Source organism: Heteronotia binoei, chromosome 20 (genome assembly GCF_032191835.1).
Source record: "Heteronotia binoei isolate CCM8104 ecotype False Entrance Well chromosome 20, APGP_CSIRO_Hbin_v1, whole genome shotgun sequence".
NCBI lineage: Eukaryota > Metazoa > Chordata > Lepidosauria > Squamata > Gekkonidae > Heteronotia > Heteronotia binoei.
Window position 1 is genome coordinate 9030071 of NC_083242.1, and position 24595 is coordinate 9054665.

General features: G+C 48.9%; 1 protein-coding gene across 1 annotated transcript in view; it reads right to left on the minus strand.

Moving 5' to 3' along the window:
• Positions 1-24595, minus strand: part of SDK1 (sidekick cell adhesion molecule 1) — a 936924-nt gene that overhangs the window by 256870 nt on the left and 655459 nt on the right. The window contains exons 21-22 of the mRNA XM_060260466.1: positions 14332-14524; positions 4338-4436 (exon numbers count right to left, since the gene is read on the minus strand). Coding sequence (XP_060116449.1) covers positions 4338-4436; positions 14332-14524 — 292 coding nt within the window. The remainder of the gene's footprint in view (positions 1-4337; positions 4437-14331; positions 14525-24595) is intronic.

The following is a 24595-nucleotide window of genomic DNA, read 5'->3' on the forward strand; positions in this document are numbered from 1 at the left end:
GAACTGAAGAAGCATGCATGCTTTTACACCTGGGTTTTGGCCACTGTGTGAGACAAGAGTGTTGGAACGGAGAGGCCATTGGCCTGATCCAACATAGCTTCTTTTATGTTCTTATGTCTGGGGCAGTGATGCTCTGTCTTCTTGGTGCTCAAGGGGCAACAGTGGGAGGTCTTCTGGAGTTCTGGCCCCATTGGTGGACCTCCTGATGGCACCTGGCTTTTGGCCACTTTATGACACAGAGTGCTGGACTGGATGGGCCATTGGCCTGGTCCAACATGGCTTCTCTGATGTTCTTATGTCCAAGGCAGTGATGCTGTCTTCTTGGTGCTTGGGAGAGGGCAGCAGTGGGAGGTCTTCTGGAGTTCTGGCCCCATAGGTGGACCTCCTGATGGCACCTGGATTTTGGCCACTTTCTGACACAGGGTGTTGGACTGGATGGGCCACTGGCCTGGTCCAACATGGCTTCTCTGATGTTCTTATGTCTGAGGCAGTGATGCTCTGTCTTCTTGGTGCTTGGGGTGGGGCACAGTGGGAGGGCTTCTAGAGTTCTGGCCCCATTGGAGGGTCTCCTGATGGCACCTGAGTTATGGCCACTGTTTGACGCGGAGGGGATGGGCCTGATGAAGTATGGCTTCTCTTACGTTCCATCAAAGCAGATACAAAACAAAAAAACCCTGTCTATTGATGGAAAGGAATTCAGCCAGCAGAAGAAGCCCTGATGCTCAGGTGATTGGCTGAGACAGGGAAACTGGGGAGGCACAGAGCGGACATAAAACAGGTGCCGTTGAATGATGAAAAGTCACCAAACGAACCAGGCAAGAAGATGATTTCTCTGCCTCAAACATAAGCCAGCAGAAGAGAGAAGCACCCCCAAAGATTAGCGCCTCCTCCTCCATAAACCGCAGCCTAACTGAAACTAATGGCCAGAAGAGTTTCAGAAATAATTTTCTGTTGATCTGGAGTAAATTCCAGAGGAGGGAGCAGCACATCCAATCACAAACTGTCCGTCTGCATGCAGCCCCTCATAAATCAGAGTTTACCGAAGGAGAGAGGAAGACACTGAGATTTGCAATGAGAGGAACGGGCAATTTACCCAAAGCTGGCGCGCTCCCCCCTAATACCCTCTGCGCTTTAAGACTCGTTCTGTGTCCCAGAATTAAAAACCAAGTCACAGTAAATGACATCCGCTAGCAGAAGTGATGAAGTAGGCGCCCTTCTGAGCACTCTTTACGATTTCTAAGCAGCAGTTGTATAAGCCACTGAGCCATTGCAGGGAAAACGAGTGATTTTGCCACCTCCCGGCCTTAAACGTGATGCTCACCAGAACGGGGGAAACTTTTCTTGCTTATAGAGCTTCCCCATTGGGTCTTTAGCCTTTGATTTTCTCATAAATGAAAAAAAAAAACAAAGATCTTTAGCTTTCCTTTCTAGCTTTATTGGGCTTGGGTAGAGAAGCAGCTCCTGTGTCACCCGGACAACGGACATATCTTCGAGCGAGTTGGCCTAATGCTGGATCAGACTTTTGGTCCATCGAGGTCAGTATTGTCTACTGAGCCAGGGGTGTCGAACTCATTTGTTATGAGGGCCAGATCTGATATAAATGAGACCTTGTCGGGCTGGGCTGGGCTGGGCCATGTCGGGCCAGGCTGTGTGTGTACCTATTTAAGATTAGGTAGCAGGGATATAAACTTTTTAAAGGACAGAAACGCGGCTGCTAGACTGCTGTTGGGGCTCCCAAAGGGGGAGCACATACAGCCGGGGCTGCGTGAACTGCACTGGCTGCCAGTTATATACCGGATTCGTTACAAAGTGCTGGTTATTACCTTTAAAGCCCTATATGGCCGAGGACCTGCCTACCTTAGGGACGGTCTTTCCCCATACGAACCCCAGAGAGCACTGAGGTCAGCTGGGAAGAACTTGCTGACTATCCCCGGGCCAAAAGAGGTAAAGTTTCAAAGCACCCGTGATCGGGCTTTCTCTGTTATGGCTCCACGCCTATGGAACCAGCTTCCGGAGGAAATGCGGGCCCTGCGGGAATTTGAACAGTTCCGCAGGGCCTGCAAGACTATCCTTTTTCGATTGGCCTTCACCGACTAAGGGGGAAACTGCTAATGAAATTCACCATCTGTATAATAGCACCATCATATTAATTTTATTGATTTTAGAGTTTTAGTAGAATTTTAATTAAATTGTTAATTAGTTTTTGTTTAAATATCTTGTAAAATTAATGTATTGATTTGTGTTGTTAGCCGCCCTGAGCCTGCTTCGGCGGGGAGGGCGGGATATAAATAAAACTGATATGATATGATAAGATTTTTTTTAAAAAAAAAAAACTTAAAACATTAGCATCTGCTGGCCTTAAAGGTGCTTTCTTTGTCTTTCTCCCACGGGATCCAGGGAAATGGGCAAAGGAAGCTCTGGCTCTTTCCCTCCCTCCCCAGGGGACCAGGAGGGAAAGGAGTCTCAACCAATGGAGAAAATCGAAGTTTTGCTCTGAAGCTCCTGTGCGATTGAGCAGGCCTTGCAAAGCAAGTTGAGATGCAGAAGAAGCAAGAGAGAGGCAGAAGGAAGCAGATGACAGCCAGTTGCTCGGGGGCCTGATAGGAGCCCTCCGGGGGCCTGATTTGACCCTCGGGCTGCATGTTTGACACCCCTGGTCTACTCGGACTGGCAGCAGCTCTTTAGGGTCTCATGCTGAGGTTTCTCACATCATCTGCTACCTAGTTCCTTTAACTGGGGACTGTTGGGGACTGAACCAGGGACCTTCTGCATGCTGAGCAGATGCTCTGCCACTGAGCCGCACCCCAGGAGGCCTCCTCTGCCATGAAGTTCATTGGGTGATGTGGGGCTGGTCCGAAACTCCGAGCCTCACCTGTCTCTCAAGAGTGAGGCGAAAAGAGCGAGGGCAGATCGGTGTGTCCCACCCTGAGCTCCTTAAAGGAAGGGGCGGGGGGAGAGTTAAGTCAGACATTTATCAGGCATTACGTTTGGGGGCATCGAACCATATGGACAAGATACAAAGCCTCAGATCTCCATTCCTGCTTAATTCTGATGAAGGGAGCTTTGACTCTTGAAAGTTCAGACCCCTCAAAATCTTATTGGCCTCAAAGGTGCTCCCGGATTCAAATCCAGCTTTTCTGTTCCAAGCCAACGCTGCTACCCTCTGAAGTTATAAAATGGGTGGTTGTTTTTTAGTATTGGCTAGTGCTTGTTTTAGTGATTGAAATATTTACCTTAGAACTTTTTTGTAGAAAGAGCCCAGCAGGAACTCATTTGCATATTAGACCACACCCCTGACATCACTTTTTCCACACAGGACTTTTTTTGTAGAAAAAGCCCAGCAGGAACTCATTTGCATATTATACAAAAGCCCTGACATCTCCTTTTTTCCACAAAGGGCTTTTTGTAGAAAAAGCCCAGCAGGAACTTATTAGACTACACCTCTGACATAACTTTTTTTTCCACACAGGGCTTTTTTTTGTAGAAAAAGCCCAGTGGGAACTCATTTGCATATTAGACTACACCCCTGACATCCCTTTTTTTCACACAGGGTTTTTTTTGTAGAAAAAGTCCAGTAGGAACTCATTTGCATATTATACAACACCCCCGACACCACTTTTTTCCACACAGGGCTTTTTTTTTTTGTAGGAAAAACCAGCAGGAACTCATTTACATATTAGACTACACCTCTGACATCACTTTTTTCTGCACATGACTTTTTTTTGTAGAAAAAGCCCAGCAGGAACTCATTTGCATATTAGGCCACACCCTTGACACCAAGCCAGCAGGAACTGCATTCCTATGTATTCCTGCTCAACCCTATGTATTCCTGCTCATTATTTATCTGCAATGTGTTTGGAGCCTTCTAGAGAAACCATAAACACTGCAGGGGGAAAAAAGAGATTTCCACCCAAGTTATAACTTCTTAGGTTACTGTGCGGTCTTTGGAGTCACTTCAGTACCTTGAGCTCTTGACACCAGACTCCAGCCACAGAGGATGGCAGGAAAACAGAAGGAGAGAGGGCAGACACACACCTGTGATTTAACAAGCTTCAAGAGCTGGTGGGAAGCTGATTTCTTCTTTTCTAGTGGCCTGTAATTGCATGATTGTCAGGTGGCTGTAATTGGATCTGTGCCTTCTCTAGCACCTCTGGGTTGACTTTTCAGCTACCAGGAGGAAAAAGTGGTCACAGCACATCTGGGGTCTCAGGCAGATGCTCTTGAGAAAAAGCTGACTTGCAATGTGATTCACTTTCCCTCCCCGGATCCCCTAGCCTCCTCTGACATTTCCCCCCTCCCTTTCCCGTAAGGAGCTGCAGAGAGCTGCTGGTACTTGCCTGTAATGATGCCGTTTTTCTCCACAGGTTCTTGCCAGCTGACCTTGAGCGAAGTGTCCAGAATCTCCGTGAAACTCAAATGCCCCACAGCTCCTGGCTCTGGCAATCAGAAAAGGGAAGTCTGTTAAACTGGAGAAGCAAAGTTCACCCCCCTCCCAATTGACTTCGGTTCCAATTCAGGTGGCAGTTTTGGGGGAGGGGATTTAAATAGCTTTTTTTAAATAGCAGGAACTCCTTTGCATATTAGGCCACACCTCCCCGATGTAGCCAATCCTCCAAGAGCTTACAGGGCTCTTAGTACAGGGCCTACTGTAAGCTTCAGAAGGATAGGCTGCATCAGGGGGTGTGGCCTAATATGCAAAGGAGTTCCTGCTACAAAAAAAGTCCTGCAAAAAACTAAGCCAGGGCCAGCAGAGAGTTGCTGAAGGAAGATGGGCCCTTCTAGCTATCGCCCAGGTGAATCATCGCTTGTCCCATCTCCATCCAAAGAGACTGGCAAGGGCAGATTTGCTCACATTTGTTCCCTGTCTTTTTCTCTTGATGTAATCTAATGAGAACAGGCAGGCAGAATCCCCCCCGAACTACAGTTTTTGCCCAGGTCCCGAAAAGTGTAATTTGTCTCTGCAGATGCTCGTGTTCACCATGGCGGTGCATGACTTTGGATGGGAACTTTTGCAAGGGCAAACCGAAGGGCAAAGACTGTCCTCGCTCTGCCGGGGATGCACCCGTTCCAAATGTGCTCGCTCTCACAGTAGTAATTCCTCTGCAAATGCGTGCAACTAGGTGGAACTCCTAGAGTGGTTTTTTTTATGGCCGGAACTCAACAGCTCTTAAAATGGCATTCCCAGGTGGGCAATGAAAGAGAGTAAAACAGAACAGACTGTCAAAAATGTGCCGTCTCCGATCAATCAAATCCTGATCTTCGAGGAAGGGACCGGCGCTGATTTGTGATCCCGCTCGCTCTCCTCTCTTCAGCAAATTGAGAAAAGGAGGGTTCAGTCTCACTTTATAGTCGTGGTCTCCCCATTCCCGGGAACTGTGCTGGGGTGGGCTGCCCTACGGCACCATCCCCGTTTACCCCAGTTGCCAATCCACATCCTCTTTCCTGTCCACTTCCACCCAGTCCCTAATCCCCCCCTCCAACTACAAAGAAGGAAAATTGCCAACAGGTGTCTTCTAGCTAGTTGGCAATGCTGAGCTTGGAATGCGGGGCAAACTACAGAAATGATGTTTCCCGGCATCCGGAAAATCGAAATATTATGCAAAGGAAATTCTCAGTCCAGGACACACTCCAGGATTCACAAGGGATCTATTCAAGTCAGTCGGAGTGGAGGAAAGCCTTGCTTTAAAACCAGCGGTTTGGTTATATCCCATTTTCTGAATGTGGGGGAAAATGCAACATTTTTTCAGGGCATCAAGTCCAGAATCTGTGCTCTGTCTCAAAACAGCGAGCCAAGAAACATGAGGTAGGGAGCAAATTGGCTTCTGTAGTGCCACACAGCTCCAGCTGATGTAGAGAGTCCGGCCACATGCCATGTCTTTGTCTCCACTAGCCAGGGACACATCAGCAATCCTTCCTACCACCCTGGAATCAATACACGGGTGGCTTTACAATGGTTTTCCTCCTTTCTCCGGGGACGGGGACAAAGGGTGGTGCTTGGCAAGCAGACTTCCTTGTGGCATCCACTTATATGTGGAGTGCTGCAAGGAGCCATTCTCTCGCCAATATTATTTAGCATCTATATGTGCCCCCTTGCCCAAATTGCCCGAGGGTTTGGGCTAGGTTGCCACCAGTATGCTGATGACACCCAGCTCTGTCTGTTGATGAGTGGCCATCCAGTCGCTACTCCTGACCAGTTATCTGAGGCATTGGGAGCCATCGCTGGGTGGTTACAACAGAGCCGGCTGAAGCTGAATCCAGCTAAGAAGGAGGTCCTGTACCTGAGTCGGGGTGGGGTGGGTATGGGCATCGAGCTCCCAGCTCAAAAGGTGAGGAGCTTGGGAGTGACCTTTGATGCCTCCCTTTCCATGGAGGTCCAGATCACGATGGTTGCCACGTCTGCCTTTTGTTATCTTCGGCGGGTCAGGCAGCTAGCACCATATCTATCCCCCCAGGACCTGGCTACAGTGATCCATGCAATGGTCACTTCCAGACTAGACTACTGTAACTCGCTCTATGCTGGCTTACCCTTGAGACTGATCCGGAAATTGCAGCGGGTGCAGAGTGCGGTGGCCCGCCTGCTGACTCCACCACTTTTACAGGTGGGCATTCGGCCGGCACTCCGCAGTCTGCACTGGTTGCCTATCGAGTACCGGATCCGCTTCAAGGTTCTAGTGCTAACATATAAAGCCTTACACGGCTTGGGACCAACATACCTGTGGTACCGTCTCCATATATGCCCAAGAGGTCGTCACGTTCAACCTCCGAACATCTGTTGGCCATTCCTGGCCCAAGAGATGCCTGCCTTGCCTCAACTAGGACCAGGGCTTTTTCAGTCCTGGCCCCAACCTGGTGGAATCAGCTCCCTATTGAGATCCGGGCCCCACCTGGCTTATTAGCCTTCCGTGTGGCCTGTAAAACGGAGCTGTTCCGCCAGGCTTTTAGCTGAGGCTGCAGGCGTCTATTCTTGACCTGGTTCTCCTCCCCAGCCGGGACTGTCATCTGTGCTAGGAATTGGAATAAAAACTGCCATCCCTATGAGATATCATGATGTGAGATGGCTAGGCTGGGCAATATGTGATGTCATGGTAATCTGAGTGCTGTTGAGTTGTCTGTTTATAAAATGTTTTGATTGTATTTTATTGTTTTATTCTATGTTGTACTCTGCCCTGAGTCCTATAGGGAATGGGCGGAATAGAAATTTACTAAAATAAATAAACTGGGAAACTCTGCCCTGGCAGTGCCTTGGCTTGTGGTAGTTGTCCAGGAGTCCACTGGCACGATGAAGACTGAGGAGAATTATTCCAGAGGGAGCTTTTGTGAGTCAGTGCTCACTGTGTCTGATGAAGGGTTTCTTGAATGCTTCTCCTGGCCCTGGGATGGAGTTTGTCAGGTGCCCCAGGACCCGCGCTGGTGTCAGCGTACCCTGAGGTCGAACACCTGCTAGTGTCCATCCCCCCACTCACTAGCACTCTACCCCCCCGTGATCCCAGCTGCTCTCACTGCTAGTGCCGTTGGGTACAAAGATGCAGCTATGAGCATTGCTGGCGGGAGGGCTCGCTAGTGGGCAGGGGATGGGCCCGAACCGAGCTGTGAAACGAAAATTTGTCTTCCTTGAATTCGCACGCTGGGGAAATGTTCCAGCCAATCAAATTGCAATTTTCTATTGAAATTCCAGAACACTCATGCACATTTATAAAGTACCAGAGATATTCTCTTTCTCTGTCTCTCGCTCTCCTCACACATTATGGCCCAAATTGTGCTTATTTACTATCAGCAATTCTGTCACTGAAGAATCTTTGGCTCTCTTGCTATCTCTAAACCAAGACAAAAGTGGGAGAGAAGACTCTAGCGAGATTACAATAATTTTCATTTCAATATTTGCACCTTTTCCTTCCTAACACAGTGAGAGAGAGCTGTCAGGTAAAATAATAAAATCACTGTCTGAACAACCCGCCTCCAACAGCCAACAATATTCTGCTTTTCCATCACCGGTCTGACGGCTGGCAACTTTACCAGGAGTTGATTGGGTCCCTGCTGGGTGGAAACAGCTGCTCAGCTCCTCTCTGGCAGCAAGGAGAGCCCTGATTATCTCACAGGTAGAAAAGGAGCCTCCTTTCCCCTGCTTCATGGGGAGATGGGGTTGCCAGGTCCAATTCAAGAAATATCTGGGGACTTCGGGGTTGGAGACTTTGGGGTTGGAGCCAGGAACAAGGGTGTCACAACTGAACTCCAAAGGGAGTTCTGGCCATCACACTGAAAGGGACCGCACACTTTTTAAATGCCTTCCCTCCATTTGGAAATAATGAGGGAGAGGGGCACCTTTTTTTGGATCTCATATTATTGTACCCCCTGGTCTAATCTTTTTGAAACTCGGAGGGTATTCTGGGGAGAGGCACTAGATGCTATGCTGCAAATTTGGTACTCTATCTAAAATAAAACAGCCCCCCAAAGAGCCCCAGATACCTGCAGATCAATTCTCCATTATACTCTATGGGAATCAGTCTCAGCAGACCTCCCCACCACCCCGCTTTCTGATGCTCCTAAAGCAGGTGGAGAGCCTTCAAACCGGAGGGGGGTCCCCTGCACCCACTTGAGGATTGGCAGTCCTATGGGGAGAGCTACAACTAACACCAATTTGGGAAATATCTGGAGATTTTTGGGGGGTGGAGCCTGAGGAGGGAAGGGGCTTCTAGCCTGGACTCTGCCATTGGAAGGGTGCACCAGTTCATGCCAGATACTGAAGTGTTAAAAACAACTCCCTTCACTAATTCTATTTTTTTGCACAGGAATTTTAAATTTTATTAGAAAAAAGCTAGAAGACATAAAAAACCCTGAAACTATACACAAACATCAACATAAAGGACAAGAACCTAAAAAAGGGGAGGGAAAGGGAACATAAAAGGCCTCTGATTTTCTCTACAGCAAATATAATTTTGATCATGGGATTTTCCTCTAATCAGTTCTAGAGACTCTGTTGCCCAGTCATATTGCTAATTTTACTGCTCAATAACCCTATGCACATATTTTTAAGAAGGTTTTGGTTTTCTTGTGTGCCCCATTTGCTAGTTTGGGAGGCATGAGCTCTGAGAGACACGCACCGATTCCCCACTAGCCTTGTTCTGGTCGAAGCTCTTTTCGCCCTGACGCTTCAATCCAATTTTGCACAAGCTGCCCTGCAGCTGCGACTTGGGGTGCCTCTTTCCTGCGGCAAACAAAAACCGGCTTTCAGAAGATCTTGCTTGCGGCGGGAAAGAGGCGGGCCAAGTCGCTGCAGCGCGGCAGCTTGTGCAAAATCGGATGGAAGTGTCGGGGGGGAAAGAACTCCAGTGCCGGAAGAAGCCTAACGGAGAATCGGTCCCAGGCTCTGGTTCCTTGACAGAAAGACTGCGTGACAGAGAGAGTTAGAACAGGATGGAAGAAAAGCTTGCTGACCCTGCCTACCTTTCCTGGGTAAAAGTGTGAGAAAACACTGAGCCAAAGCCTTCATATCCACCTACCATTCCCTCCTGTGATTGACAGCACTTCTCTGGCATGTGTGAGACCCCCTCCCCCCTTGAACTTGGGGGGGGGGTGCACTCCCAGATGCTGAGTGATGGCCATTTTCTAATATTACATGGCTGACTACAAAAGCAAAAGGATGCAGAAACTAATCTCATGCACAGCTGATGGGGGGGAAGACAGAGAGAACAATGGGTTGAGGGGTCGTGCTAGATACACCCATCTCACAAGGATGAGATTGATTGTGCTGGTTTAATGTGTGTCAGTGGAATTCTGGAAGTCTTAAGCGCTCCTGCATTACATCACATCAGTGACTGATCTGCTCTGCCTTTCTTGCTCAGAGCCACTTTGCAAATCTCCAGTGGCCACATTTCTGGGCTTCAGGGGCCACATCTGGGTCTCTGCCCAGTTCTGAAGACTCTTGAAATGAACTCGAACTAGGAAGAGCCAGAGAAAAGTGAGGGAACTGATTCCATCATGTGGTTCCACTGACTGAATCACATGACGCTGTCTTACAGTGAATCAGACCCTCAGTCCATCGAGGTCAGTATTGTCTACTTAGACTGGCAGCAGCTCTCCAGAGTCTCAGGTAGAGGTCTTTCACACCAACTACTACCTTCTATCTGATCCTTTTAGCTGGAGATGCTGTGGATTGAACCTGGAAGCTTCTGCATACAAAGTGGAGGCTATTCTGCTGAGTCACAGGCCTTCCCTGTTAGAAGCAAAGTGGAAGCAAGCTAGTCAACCTGGCCCTGAGCAGTCCACAAAAGACCCGTAAAGTAACTTGCTTAAAAGGAGCTCCATTAGTGGCTATTAGCCATAAGGTATCGAGGGAACACTCTGGGGCAGTGATTCTGTGTATTCTGGGCACTTGAGGGGCCACAGTGGGAGGGCATCTGGAGTCCTGGCTCCACTGATGGGCCTTCTGAGGGCACCTGGTTTTTGCCACTGTGTGACACAGCGTGTTGGACTGGATGAGCCATTGGTCTGATCCAACATGGCTTCTCTTGTGTTCTTATGTCTGGGTCAGTGATTTTCTGTCTTCTTAGTGCTCGAGGGGCAACAATGGGAGGGCTTTTGGAGTTCTGGTCTTGGTAGTGGACCTTCTGAGGGCACCTGGGTTTTGGCCACTGTGTGACACAGGGTGTTGGACTAGATGGGCCATTGGCCTGATCCAACATGGCTTCTCTTGTGTTCTTATGTCTAGGTCAATGATGCTCTGTCTTCTTAGTGCTCGAGAGGCAACAATGGGAGGGCTTCTGGAGTTCTGGTCTTGGTAGTGGACCTTCTGAAGGCACTTGGGTTTTGGTCACTGTGTGACACAGGGTGTTGGACTAGATGGGTCATTCTCTTTTGTTTGCTCTCACCTTGTCTGAGAACTCCAATGCCACAGAAGACGGGACCTTCTGCGGGCAAAGCAGATGCTCTGCCGCTGAGCCACGAACCCACTGAGCCACAGTGTCCAGCTCAAGGTCTTTCAATGCTGCTAGCCACCCAGATCTAGCTCTCTTGCTCCCTGTGCTGCTCTTCACAGCCCCAGAGCCTTTGGCCATTTCTTGACAACTCTGGCCTGTTAACAGATGTTACAGAGCAGTAGGCCGATGTGTCTAGCAGACTGTTATAAACCAGTGGACCGAGTGTACAAGTCCCCTGGGCCTTCTGTGGCCTCTGCTTCGTAAGCCCCCCAGCGCTGGGGTTAGCAGGCAGCCCATGCTTTCCCCCCAACCTTGTCACTCCCACAGCCAATCTGTCAGCATTTGGAGTCAGGCTTCCTAAACGTCGAAGGGGTCTATGAGATCTCCCCCTCTGCAGCCAGCATGACAAGCATGCGGTTGCTAAAGAGGGGCAAAGGGACAGAAAATAACCATGTCTGAGAAGCTATCCATCTCTCCTGCATTGTCTAGGTTTCTCTACCGCAGCAGGGGTGAGACTTCAACCGGAAAGTGGGGGATGGGAGAGTCCTTGCACTGCAAGCCAGACAATGCTAGTTTTCTCTACCAGCCTTTGGCGTATCAGGCCAGGGGAAACATTCCTAGGATACGCTACTACCCATCAATCATATGTTACCTTTAACAGCAGCTGAGCTCTGCTGAGCTTCTGGCCCTTCACTCTTTGCAGGTATTTAAGCCTTGGTATAGATCAGGGGTGGCCAAACTTGTTTAACCGAAGAGCCACATAAAATAAACATCAGATGTTTGAGAGTCACAAGACATGAACATCAGATGTTTGAGAAAAGGAAGGAAGGAAGGAAGGAAGGAAGGAAGGAAGGAAGGAAGGAAGGAAGGAAGGAAGGAAGGAAGGAAGGAAGGAAGGAAGGAAGGAAGGAAGGAAGGAAGGAAGGAAGGAGGGAGGGAGGGAGATGGGGAGAGAGAGGTGGAAAGAAAGCAAATAGATGGGGAGGAGAGATGGAAAGAAAGCAACTTTAAATGCATTCCCATTGGCTTGGAGAAGTGATATATAGAGACAAATGCCTTCTTCAAGCCAGCCAATGAGGTGGTGGGAGCTTCAAGAGCCGCTCAATATGTGTTGAAGAGCCACATGTGGCTCCCAAGTCACAGTTTGGCCACCCCTGGTATAGGTCAAAGGGCATACTCCCAAAGGCTCTTGGCTCACAGCCGGAGACCCTTCATGAGCACAGCCACTGCTGGGAGTTTGCACGTGCTGCTTCTTTTTCTTTCCTCATTTAAATTGTATTTTTGAAGCCTGTGAATCTTGTAAGCCCCTCTGAGACCCCGCTGAAGAAGAAAAAAAGCATAAGGGAAAAGATACTGAATGATGTCGCTCCAGAGGCTGCAGCAGGGAAGGCATCCCGGGTTTGAGCGACCCACCTTCTTTTTAATGCACATGACAGTTCTTTTGCAACTGTCTTGCTGGAAAGGACAGGGTCTATGGGCATCACCCCACAGTCGCTTTACATGTCAAGGGAAGGTTTGTTCTCACTTGACTGCTGACAGCCTTGGATGAGATCATCACAGTGCAAAACCGAGATCTGTATCTCCAAAGAAGAGCTGAGCATGCTCAGAAACCATGGGCAAGCACTCCTCCATGCATCTCAATCTCCTTCCCACTTCCACCAAGGAGCTCAGAGCAACATACGTGGCTCTCTTTACCTCCATTTTATCATCACAAAACCCCCAAGAGATAGGTCAGGCTGAGAGAGAGAAGGAGAGAAGTCACCCACTGAGCTTCCGTGGCAGAGCAGGGATTTGGGCCCTTATAGACAGCGTCAAGAAGGGATGGGACAAACATATGGAGCACAGGTCCATCAGTGGCTAATAGCCAGAAGGTATAGAGGGAACAGTCTATCTGGGACAGTGATGCTCTGTATTCTTGGCACCTGGGGCGCAAGAGTGGGAGGGCTACTGGAGTTCTGGCCCTACTGGTGAACCTCCTGATGGCACCTGGGTTTTGGCCACTGTGTGACACAGAGTGTTGGACTGGATGGGCCCCTGGCCTGATTCAACATGGCTTCTCTTATGTTCTTATGTCTGGAGTAATACGTCTGGCTTCTCTTATGTTGTTATAGGTCTCATAGATCCTCATTAGCCACTCTACCCACCACACCATGCAGGCTCCCACTTGTATCGTCTTTATGTTTGCTTCGGGTTGCCAGTTGCCAGCTTATAGCAGGACACCTCCAGGGAATCGAGGCCCTTGTGTGCCGATGCTCAGCTGATCAGCAGGCAGAAACTGGGGCCAAAGGGGAGGGCACTAGCATCTGGTGGAGAAAAACTGAAAAACAAGACCTCATCTACTTACAGGAAGTTCTGACCATAGAGTTCCTGGTGATTCCTAGAGTTATCATTATCACTTCTGGGTATCTCTAGGAATCAACTTTCTGTAAGAACTTTCTGTAAGTCTTAATTTTCTTTATAATTTTCTCCTGGGACATTACCCCCCCCCCCCCAAAAAAAAACCCTTCCTGCTGGCTTCCTGTCAACCCTATATTTGTTCCACATTTTAGATATTTTGAACATATGTAGCTGCCTTATAATCAGTCAGACCCTCGGTCCATCAAAGTCAGCATTGTCTACTCAGACTGGCAGCGGCTCTCCAGGGACTCAAGCTGAGGTTTGTCACGCCTATTTGCCTGGACCCTTTTTAGTTGGAGATGCCGGGGATCGAACCTGGGACCTTCTGCTTACCAAGCAGAGGCTCTACCCCTGAAACACCGTCCCTCCCCTAGACATATGAACATATGAAGCTGCCTTATACTGAATCAGCCCCTCGGTCCATCAAAATCAGTCTTGTCTACTCAGACTGGCAGCGGCTCTCCAAGGTCTCAAGCTGAAGTTTGTCATGCCTACTTGCCTGGACCCTTTTTAGTTGGAGATGCCGCGGATTGAACCTGGGACCTTCTGCTTACCAAGCAGATGCTCTACCACTGAGCCACTGTCCCTCCCCAGCCACTGCCCCTCCCCTATTTTGTGATGCCTCAGTATGGAGACAGATGTAGTAGACGAACACCAGACTCATCCTCTCTGCCGTACTCGTGCAGCAGCCCTGATATATCAATTAATTACTTGATTCATATATAACTAATGTGGTGATTCAACAGCAGCTGATACTTTCCATAAATCCTGACTTGATTATACAGGCAAAAGCTCCCCCTGGATGTGGAACTCATTTGCGAGGACGGCTCTCCGTGAGGGGCACTCCTCTTGAAAAGTCCCATTTTCAATCCACGGTTAACAATCCTTTGCATTGCTCGATCGATTTGAACTGGCCTAATTAGGGAGCTCATTTGGGGGAGGGGAAGCAAATAAAATTTGAATATGCCCGTCGAGCCTCACGTCGAGAACCTGGTCGCGGATGAAACGGCTCTGCACTTACTGTCTTCATGAGTCTTCAGCAGCAACGGTGGGCTCCGCGGCCCGTCCCCCGGGGTGGTGAAGCAAAGGATTGACGTATAGTAGGCGGTGAATTTCTTCAAGTTGGTGATGTAGCCACTGTGAACGCCGTGGAAATCAGGAGTGATGGTGACAGTGGTCAGCGTGTCGGGCGAATCGATCGGCCAGGCCAGGAGCTAAAACGGAGGAAGAGGATTGACACAAAGAAGAAATCGCATTTAGAGATGTCTCCCATTCACTATCCTATATGCTCCACAGCCCCGGCCTGATTAGATCAATTGCGGAAGAACAAACATTAAAGGTAATGCAATCGCCTCCGCTCACGCTGTACATACAAGATTTAACCTTGTTACTGTGCTCACTGAAAGGGCTTGCGTCTTACCCTCTGGCGACACGCAGGGAATTTTAAAAACCGACAACAACAACAAAAAATCAGGGGCAAACAACCGAGTGCTTCGAGCGAGACTTAAGGATTTATAGAAAGCCGGCACAGCGTCCCTCCCGCTTGGAGAGGAAATGAAGAGTTACAGTAGCAATGTTAGGAAAATAAGAGCTTCGATCAACAAGGGGGGGGAAGTCATTTGGGCGTGGGAGAAAAGAGAGGTTTTGAAAAGACAGCGCTATACCGGAGAAGCGCATTATGGACTAGAGTGCTCTGTTCCAAGATAAGCTCAAGGTGATGGGTCATGTTGAGAACAACAAGCCTACATATGAGGGCGGGGTGGTGGCTCAGTGGTAGTGCATCTGCTTGGTAAGTAGAAGGTCCCAGGTTCAATCCCTGGCATCTCCAACTAAAAGGGTCCAGGCAAATAGGTGTGAAAAACCTCAGCTTGAAACCCTGGAGAGCCGCTGCCAGTCTGAGTAGACAATACTGACTTTGATGGACCCAGGGTCTGATTCAGTATAAGGCAGCTTCATATGTTCATATGCTTATTAAAAAACTCACTGGGACTCCACCACAAACACTCTCCTAAGTAACTTTATTTTTCAAGTCCTCCAGAAAGCCAACAGTGTAGGAGCTTTCCTCCTCTCTTCGGAGAGGGGTGTGTGTTGTTCTGGACTGAAAGGACAGAAACTCTGAGCGGCCATGCTCAGGGAGTAGCTGGTGGCTCCCAGCAAGGGTAGAGATGGCAAGGAATACCCTGTTGGGGAGGAAAGGCGTTGCCACATGGATACCTTCGGGGGGGGGGAGACATTCTTCAGGCAGCCGGTGATGGGGAAGAGCCCTCTCTGCCAAACCTGGGGAGCCGCAAGGCTCAGCAATGTGATCTGAGTTAGAAGAAGGCAGGTTTGCAGACTCCAAACAGTTCCACTGGCTGTTGATGGAGTTACCAGCTTCCTGAAATTTCACCTCATCTCAAGACTGCGGAGATCAGTTCCCCTGGAGAAAATGGCAGCGGCCAAGGGCAAACCTCTACGGTACACCATAGATCCTAGGTGAAATTTTCCTCCAAATTCTCTAGGAACTCCCCAGACTGGAGTTGGCAACTCTAGCTTTGCAGCAGGCAAGTCATACACTTCTTCCACATTCCCTGCAAGGCTGCTCTTGGTTCCTTTGCACAGGCTCATTCCAAGGGCCTCCCTGCTATCTATTCTTTTACAGCAAGACCTCAATGGTCCAGCCTCTCTCTCTCTCTCCCCTCACTCTCAATACTTTTGTATTGTGTGTATGTGTGTGTGTGTGCACACACACAAATCTAGAAGTCATGGCAACCTCTGGTGACTGGGGGCCTGGAGGATATCCAGGGAAGTGGCTGAATAAAGCCTGCCCCTGCCCTCCTGACTGATGGTATTCCAAGGCGGCCTTCCATTCAAATACTTGCCAGAGAAGAACCTGGAAGTCATGGTGACCTCTGGTGACTGACCCCTACTGGGGGCCTGGAGGATATTCAGGGAGGTGGCTGAATAAAGCCTGCCCCTGCCCTCCTGACTGCTGGTATTCCAAGGAGGTCTCCCATCCAAATACTTGCCAGAGAAGAACCTGAAAGTCATGGCAACCTCTGGTGACTGACCCCTACTGGGGGCCTGGAGGATATTCAGGGAGGTGGCTGAATAAAGCCTGCCCCTGCCCTCCTGACTGCTGGTATTCCAAGGAGGTTTTCCATCCAAATACTTGCCAGAGAAGAACCTGGAAGTCATGGTGACCTCTGGTGACTGACCCCTACTGGGGGCCTGGAGGATATTCAGGGAGGTGGCTGAATAAAGCCTGCCCCTGCCCTCCTGACTGATGGTATTCCAAGGCAGCCTTCCATTCAAATACTTGCCAGAGAAGAACCTGGAAGTCATGGCGACCTCTGGTGACTGACCCCTACTGGGGGCCTGGAGGATATTCAGGGAGGTGGCTGAATAAAGCCTGCCCCTGCCCTCCTGACTGCTGGTATTCCAAGGAGGTTTTCCATCCAAGTACTTGCCAGAGTCAACCCTGCTTAGCTTCTGAGATATAACATGATTGGGTTTGCTTGGGTTATCCAGGTCAGGGTAGCTTCTCACCTTCTCCAGGTGGTGGCTGGAGATCTCGTCACCAGGTAAAAGAAAACAGCCCTCCTAGAGAAAACGGCTGTTTTGGAACACGTGAAACTGTTTTGGAACACGCAAAGCTGCTGAATCAGACTAGCAGTCCATCGAAGTCAATATTATCTACTGAGACTAGCAGCAGCTCTCCAGGGACTCAGGCAGGGGTCTTTCATGTCATCCACAACCTGACCCTTTTAGCTGGAGATGCCTGCATGCCAAGCAGATGCTCTACCACTGAGCCACAGCCTCTCCTGAAGAAGGTAGACTCTATACAGGAGTCATTTTGTAGAAAAATAGGTGGTGGAGCTCATTAGAATAACTCATTAGAATAACTCATTAGCATATGCCACTCCCCCAGCCAAAAGCAACCCAATGCAAGAAAGGAGAGCCCTGGGTGAGTGAGGCCTGCTTGGGCTGGCTAGAGATCCAGCCAGCCCAAGCAGGCCTCTCTTGCCTGGGGCTCTCCTGGGCCACCCATATGTGTACCATAAGGCTCTGTGGTAGAGTATCTGCTTGGTAAGCAGAAGGCCCCAGGTTCAATCCCCAACATCTCCAAAAAAGGGTCCAGGTGAACAGGCGTGAAACACCTCAGCTTGAGACCCTGGAGAGTCACTGCCAGGCTGAGTAGACAATACTGACTTTGATGGACTGAGGGTCTGATTCAGTAGAAGGAAGCTTCATATGTTCATATGTTCACCTCCCCAGTCAAAAGGCCAGAAAGCCACTTGCTGCCCAAAATCACATAAGAAGTGGAGAAAGGGTGGGGTGGGCTTCTCTAGGGGTTAATGAGGGCTGCTGGGGGCGTGGCAAAGCTCCTGGTGGCTGGCTGGCTGCCCACTCTCCTAATCCAGGGATTGTTATGCAGCTGTACCTACTATTGAGTGGACAAGGTACGTGGGGTGGAAGAGGAGAAACCCTCAGAAGGTTTAGGAGCTGTGCTCCTGTGAGCTTCTGCTGAATCTGACTCTATGGTAGTATATCCATTGAGCTCTCTCCCCTCCCCAAACCCTGCCCTCCCCAGATTCCACCCCCCACATCTCTAATAATTTCACAATCCCGAATGGGCAACTCCTAAACTCATGGAACTTCGAGATGGCACTGCAGGCTGACTATTTGGCTGACATTTTTTTCTGAGCGCTGTATAGGGTTGCCAAGTCCAATTGAAGAAATACCTGGGAACTTTGGGGGTGGAGCCAGGAGACTTTGGGGGTGGAGCCAGGAGATGTTAGGGGTGGAGCCAAGATCAAGGCTGTGACAAGCGCCGCAGCCGCAGGTTCCCGCGCCGCAGCCGCCGCCTGAGGAGGAAGCTGTCCCTTCCTCCTCCTCCCGCTTGTCCTCCCCGCCCCTCGGCCCTGCCTGAGGCTGGAAGCCTGGGTGAAGCAGGGCGGTGGCGCGGGCATGGAGAGCGGGGCCGGGGGCTCGGGGCCTCCTCCTCGGCCTCCGGCGCTGCCGCGCTGGTGCTGCCGGGGCTGTGCTGCCTGTGCTCCTCCGCCACCGCCGCCTCCTCCTGCTGCTGGGCGCCGGCGGGCCCGCCGCCTGCGGCCTCACTGGGCGGGAAGGGGGCGGCAGCGGCGTGGCGCGGCGGCCTCGCACGCTCCGGGACGGGGCGGCTCGCCATTTCCCCCCTCCGGGACGGGGCGGCTTCGCCATTTCCATTTTTGGGGGGAGTGGGGGAAGAGGGGGGAAATCCTGGGGTCCCCCGCCAGGGCGGGAGGGTTGGGACCCCTAGCGCTGTAATGAATATATGGATTTTATATTTTTTATTGTTTTGGGATATGGTTACCCAACCTTAAGAGCTCCTTGGCACAGAGTGTTAAAGCTGCAGTACTGTAGTCCTAAGCTCTGCTCACGACCTGAGTTTGATCCCCGGCAGAAGCTGGATTCAGGTAGCCGGCTCCAGGTTGACTCAGCCTTCCATCCTTCCGAGGTCGGTCAAATGAGGACCCATTTCCCATGGGGAGGAAAGTGTAGATGACTGGGGAAGGCAAGGGCAAACCACCCCATAAAAAGTCTGCCATGAAAATGTTGTGAAAGCAACGTCACTCCAGAGTCAGAAATGACTGGTGCTTGCACAGGGGACCTTTCCTTTCCTACCCAACCTTTGGTCTTGCATAGGGTTGCCAAGTCCAATTCAAGAAATATCTGGGGACTTTGGGGTGGAGCCAGGAGACTTTGGGGGCGGATCCAGGAGACATTGGGGGCGGATCCAGGAACAAGGGTGTGAGAAGCATAATTGAACTCCAAGGGAGTTCTGGCCATCACATTTAAAGGGACAGCACACCTTTTTAAATGTCTTCCTTCCATAGGAAATAATAAAGGATAGGGGCACCTTCTTTTTGGGGCTCATAGAATTGGACCCCCTGGTCCAATCGTTTTGAAACTTGGGGTGTACTTTGGGGAGAGGCACTAGATATTATACTGAATTTTTTTTGCCTCTACCTCAGTAAACAGCTCCCCCAGAGCCCCCAAAAACCTCCAGATCAATTCCCCATTATACCCTATGAGAATAGATCTCCACATAGGGAATAATGAAGTGCTCAGCAGATGTACCCCCCCCCCCCCGCCTTACTGGCGACTCTGAAGTGAGGAATTGGCCTCTCTACTCACGAGTTGCAGCCAACTTCTTCCAAGTAACACAGACACCCCATTCCAAGAGGAAGCCTTTCCAATTGGAGACTGGAGACAGGTCCCCCGCTGGGACCTGGGGCTTGGCAAGCCTAGTCCTGCATGAGCTGGGAGAAAGGCAGATCTGGGGCTAATTTAAATACAGGAGTGATTCTTTGACCCCGAGACCTCCCCAGCATGCACGATACATGTCTGAGGACTGTCACACCCAGGCTTGTAGCAGGAACACTTTTGCATATTAGGCCACACACCACGATGCAGCCAATCCTCCAAGAGCTTATAGCAGGCCCTGTGAGAAGAGCCCTGTAAGCTCTGGGAGGATTGGGTACATCCAGGGGGTGTGGCCTAATAGGCAATGGAGCTCCTGCTACAAAAAAAAGCCCTGGTCACACCATCTCCTGCCTTGTTTCCTTCCTAAAAAGAGAATCATAGAATCATAGAGTTGAAGAATGGCTTGAGTTTGGAAGAGACCACTGCAGGGCCTGCTTCCTGCAAAGGGTCTTTATTCCAGGATCTGTGAACAAGAGTGCCCGAGCAGGGATCTCAGAGCCTGCTGCTTAATAAACCCAAAAGAAAGCCTTTCTCCAAATGCTCTAAAGAGTTGGCAGCCATTCCCCTGCTGGAACAGAAATCGAACAAGCTAAAATGGAACGGCTCTCCATCCGCGCAGCTGAAAGGGCCTTTCCAACGCACTCCCCTCATTACCTTTCTCATCACAAGAGCCCTTCTGCAGCTGAATGAGCCCTGCTCAACGATGTTAATTGTTGTTAATTGATGCTAATTGACCCTAGGAGCAGGTAAACAAGGCACGGAGTCCTGGCCGCTTGGCTCACGAGAGTGCATTGGCTCTGCTGCCTTCAGGCAAGCCACATTGAAGAGAAGCAGAAAGCTTCCCCGGTACTTTTTCCAGGAGATTTATCATGGGGGGAAAAATGGTTTCAGGTTTTTGCACCGGCCATACCTGGTGTCTTAGAAAACAGCAGAATACCTACCAAAATAGTCAAGATGGCGACTAAAAAAGGAAAAAACAAAGTTAGAAAAGAACCATTTTATGGTTTTGCATTGGTCTGAATGCCTCCAATTACAACATTTGCGGTGCACTCACAAATTAATTTTTCCTGTACATGTATTACTCTCTGATTTCGAAAAAAAAATATTATATTTTGATGTGAACACCATTAAAGGGTTAATTCAGAGAATTTATAATATGCCGGCAAGCTCAAAAATTCCTTTCCTACATAATTACCAAAATGCTTGGCACAAGGATTTAGGTGTTTCTTTATCTGAAGTTCAATGGAGCCGTATTTGGAATACTACGGCGTACACATCACCCGCTGTTAATATTAGGTTTAAAATGGATAAGGTTATTTCTAGATGGTACCTAACTCCTGCTCAACTTTCACATTCCATTCCTGATATGTCCCCTCACTGTTGGAAACGTGGTTTTAAGGCTACCTTTTACCATGCTTGGTGGTCTTGCCCGGTGATTGCCACTTTCTGGAAACAGGTAGCTAAGGAAATTTTCAAAATTACAGGGGTTATGATCCCATTCTCTCTGAGTTTGATTCTTTTAAATCCATGGGAATCTGGATTTGCTTTGAAACAGGATAAAGAGCTTATAATGACTTTACTTACTTTAGCTATTGCTTGTCAATGGAAAGATGAGCAATCCCCTAGTCTATGGGCTTGGTATCTCAAAGTCTGGGATTACTTTTCACTAGATAAGATTACGGATGATTTGCGGTCACGTGCCGATACTCCTCAACGTAAATCGGTAATAGAAAAATGGTCACCTTTTTTAAGAATCCGTTTTGCTAATTACTTAACTTTGTCTTAATTTGTGTAATATTACTGGTGCGTTTATGTTGTTTCCTATTTTGAAACTTTTTGATTTTCCATAAACTGCTTGAGTTTACCATAAAGAAAAATATTATTTTAATTTTTTAAACCATTTCCACGGGAGTGAGAGAACGAGAGGGAGCGAATACATAAAAAGGACATAGGAACTCATGCCCTGACCTGGATAGCCAAGGCAAGCCCGATCTTGTCAGATCTCGGAAGCCAAGCGGGGCCAAACCTGGCAAGTACTTGGATGGGAGACCTTCTTGGAATACCAGGGCTGGGAGGCAGAGGCAGGTGATAGAAGTCACCTTTCTGAACATCCTCCAGGCCCCAAATAGGGGTCACTGGAAGCCACCATGACTCATGCACACACATACACACTGCACAAAATACAAAACAAGAACATAGGAACTCAAGAAGCTTCAACACACCAAGTCAGAACATTGGTGCATCTTGCTGAATACTGTTTACTCTGACAAGCAGTGGCTGTACCTTGGGCAGAGAAAAATCTTTTCTCTTCCTTGCCTCAAGAGACCCTTTAACTCAGGGGTGTCAAACATGAGACCTGGGGGCCATATCAAGCCCCTAGAGGGCTCCTATCAGCCCCCTGAGCAACTGACTGTCATCTGCTTCCTTCTCCCTCTCTCTTACTTACTTCTGCATCACAGTTTGCTTTGCCAGGCTTGCTCAATCGCACAGGAGCTACAGAGCAAAGTCTCTATTTTCTCCATTGGCTGAGGCTCCTCCCTTGGGGATGAGGAGAGCTACTGTGCCAAGCCTCTCTTCCTTTTATTGGCTAAGGCTCCTCCCCCTCCTGGTCCCCTGGGGAAGGAAAGAAAGAGCCAGAGCTTCTTTTGCTCTGTCTCCTGGATCACACAAGAGAGATACAAAGAAAGCACCATTAAGGCCAACGAGTGCTTAATGTTTTAAGCATGTTTCATTTTAAGTTTTTAAAAACCTTTTATTGTGTTTGTGTGCTTTGTAAAGTTTTTATATTTCATGCACATGGCCCGGCCCAACAAGGTCTCGTTGATGTCAGATCTGGCCCTCATAACATATGAGTTTGACACCCCTGCTTTAACTAGTGATGCTGGAGAGTGAACCAGATTAAATTGTGACCTTGTAAATGTACCACCACTGAGCCATCACCATTTTTTTGACAATGGAGGGGGGGTGGGTGGGAGAGTGCTGTGTGCCGACAGTGCAAACCTACGCAGAGTTATTCCAATTGAAGCCCACTGATTTCGAGCGGGTTAGATGTGCATCAGTTTATGGAACAGCGCAGCCTCAGTCTTCTGGTATTCCTGCAGCCTCTTGGAACCTGGCCAATGTGTCCATAAACTTTAACAGCGAGCATATATAATTCACCCTTCGCCCTTCTATGCGAGTCCCAGGTAAAGCGAACCAGCTTCTTAGCAACACTGGAGAAAGCAGGGTGGGTTTTGGCTCCGCCTCTCCCTTTTTCTCCTGGAATTGTCAAACCACGCTTGAAAGCCTCGCCGGAATTCAAGCCCGTTTCCAAGAAAAGAAACAGTCTCCTAATGGCAAAACAGAAAAAAAAGAGGGGGGGGGGGGCTTGGCTTTGCTTTTCTAAATTATATCTGCAAAGCACAATAGAAATGCCCAAATGTCAATGGCTGTGCTTTTACATCTCCTTGCTTTCTAAGAGTTTCATGCTACACAGTCCCTTAGAATGAATCAGAGTGCTTTTGCCAAGGGGGGGGGGGGGCGCGCGGGGAGAAACACAATGGGAGGTAAGCCAAGACACAGAATTGTGACTACTGGTAATTTGTAAAATCATTACACAAATTATGCAGTACAAGGAAATGTGGTGGAAAAGGCCCTTCCCACACTGCCCACATTAGGGTACTGGGGGGGTATACCTGTAAGAGAAGTACCATCTGCAAAGCTATTCTATCTAAAGGCATTCAGGCACAGGAAAGCAATGAGTTGACAGAGAAAAGCAAGGAGAACGCTTCTCATTGGCAAGTATGAATCAGCCCATTTAGGCTTTTCAGCTATTTTTTTCCTAAATAATATTCGGTTTAAGTAGTGGAGGAAAATGAAAGCCTGATGAAAAGCTGGTTTTGAGGCTTTAAGAGGTGTCAAATGCATTTGTTATGAGGGCTAGATCTGACATAAATGAGACCTTGTTGGGTCGGACCATGTCGGGTAGGGCTAGGCCATGTACGTACCTATTTAAAATCAGGTAGGGATATAAACTTTGTAAAGGACACAGACAAACACAATTAAAGATTTAAGAAAACAACCTTAAAACATGCTTTAAAACGTTAGCACTCGCTGGTCTTAAAGGTGCTTTCTTTGTATTTCTCCCATGGGATCCAAGGAACGGGGCAAAGGAAGCTCTGGCTCTTTCCTTCTTTCCAGGGGACTGGCGGGGGAGGAGCCTCAGCCAATAGAAGGAAGAGAGGCTTGGCTCAGTAGAAGAAAGTAGATGACAGCCAGTTGGCTCGGGGGCCTGATTCAGCCCCTGGGCTGCATGTTTGACACCCCTGCTCTGCAGCCTTCCTCTCCAAATTCTCCTTTGACCACTCTCTTTCTTCCATCCTTCTTAACATGGCTGAGAGTCCTCTTGTGGTCCAGAGGATCAGATTCAGCTTTCTGGTGCTACACCAACTTCAGCAGCGACCCCACTGCACACGTCTCACAGTTCATGACCGCAACACAAGCATATCATTCATGACAGCTTGCTCTTTGTTCCCCAACAAATGAATGACTCGATCAGGTATGGAGTCTGGATCTGTCAGAATTGATCCAAATCTGTCAGTCCATTCAGTGGATCACAGAAGCTGAGTGGAAACCCAACATGGCAACTCTGTGTTGACTGACTGATAACCTGTGCCAGCGGTCACTCAAAGATGACCCAGCTGGATCCAAATGAGCAGCAAGCTTGGTCAATATGAAGAGAGAGTCCCATCTCATCAGATCTCAGAAGCTAAGCAGGGTGAGCACTAGTTAGTATTTGGGTGGGAGAGCAACAAAGAATTCCACAGTCGTTATGCAGAGGAAGACAATGACAAACCACCTGTGACCAGCTCTTGTCCTGATTAGAGATGTGAAGGCCCAGAAAAAACTTGGAAAATTTTGGGGGGAAAACTTTTTTTTCCTGTTTTTTTTTCCCCTGAAGCCTTTTTTTGTTTGTTTTTTTCCAAAAAATTGGAAAAATTGAAAAAAGAAAAGAAAATTGATTATGGAACATTTATTTTCACATGATGAATAAAATATTTTAAGACAAGGTGTTCAGA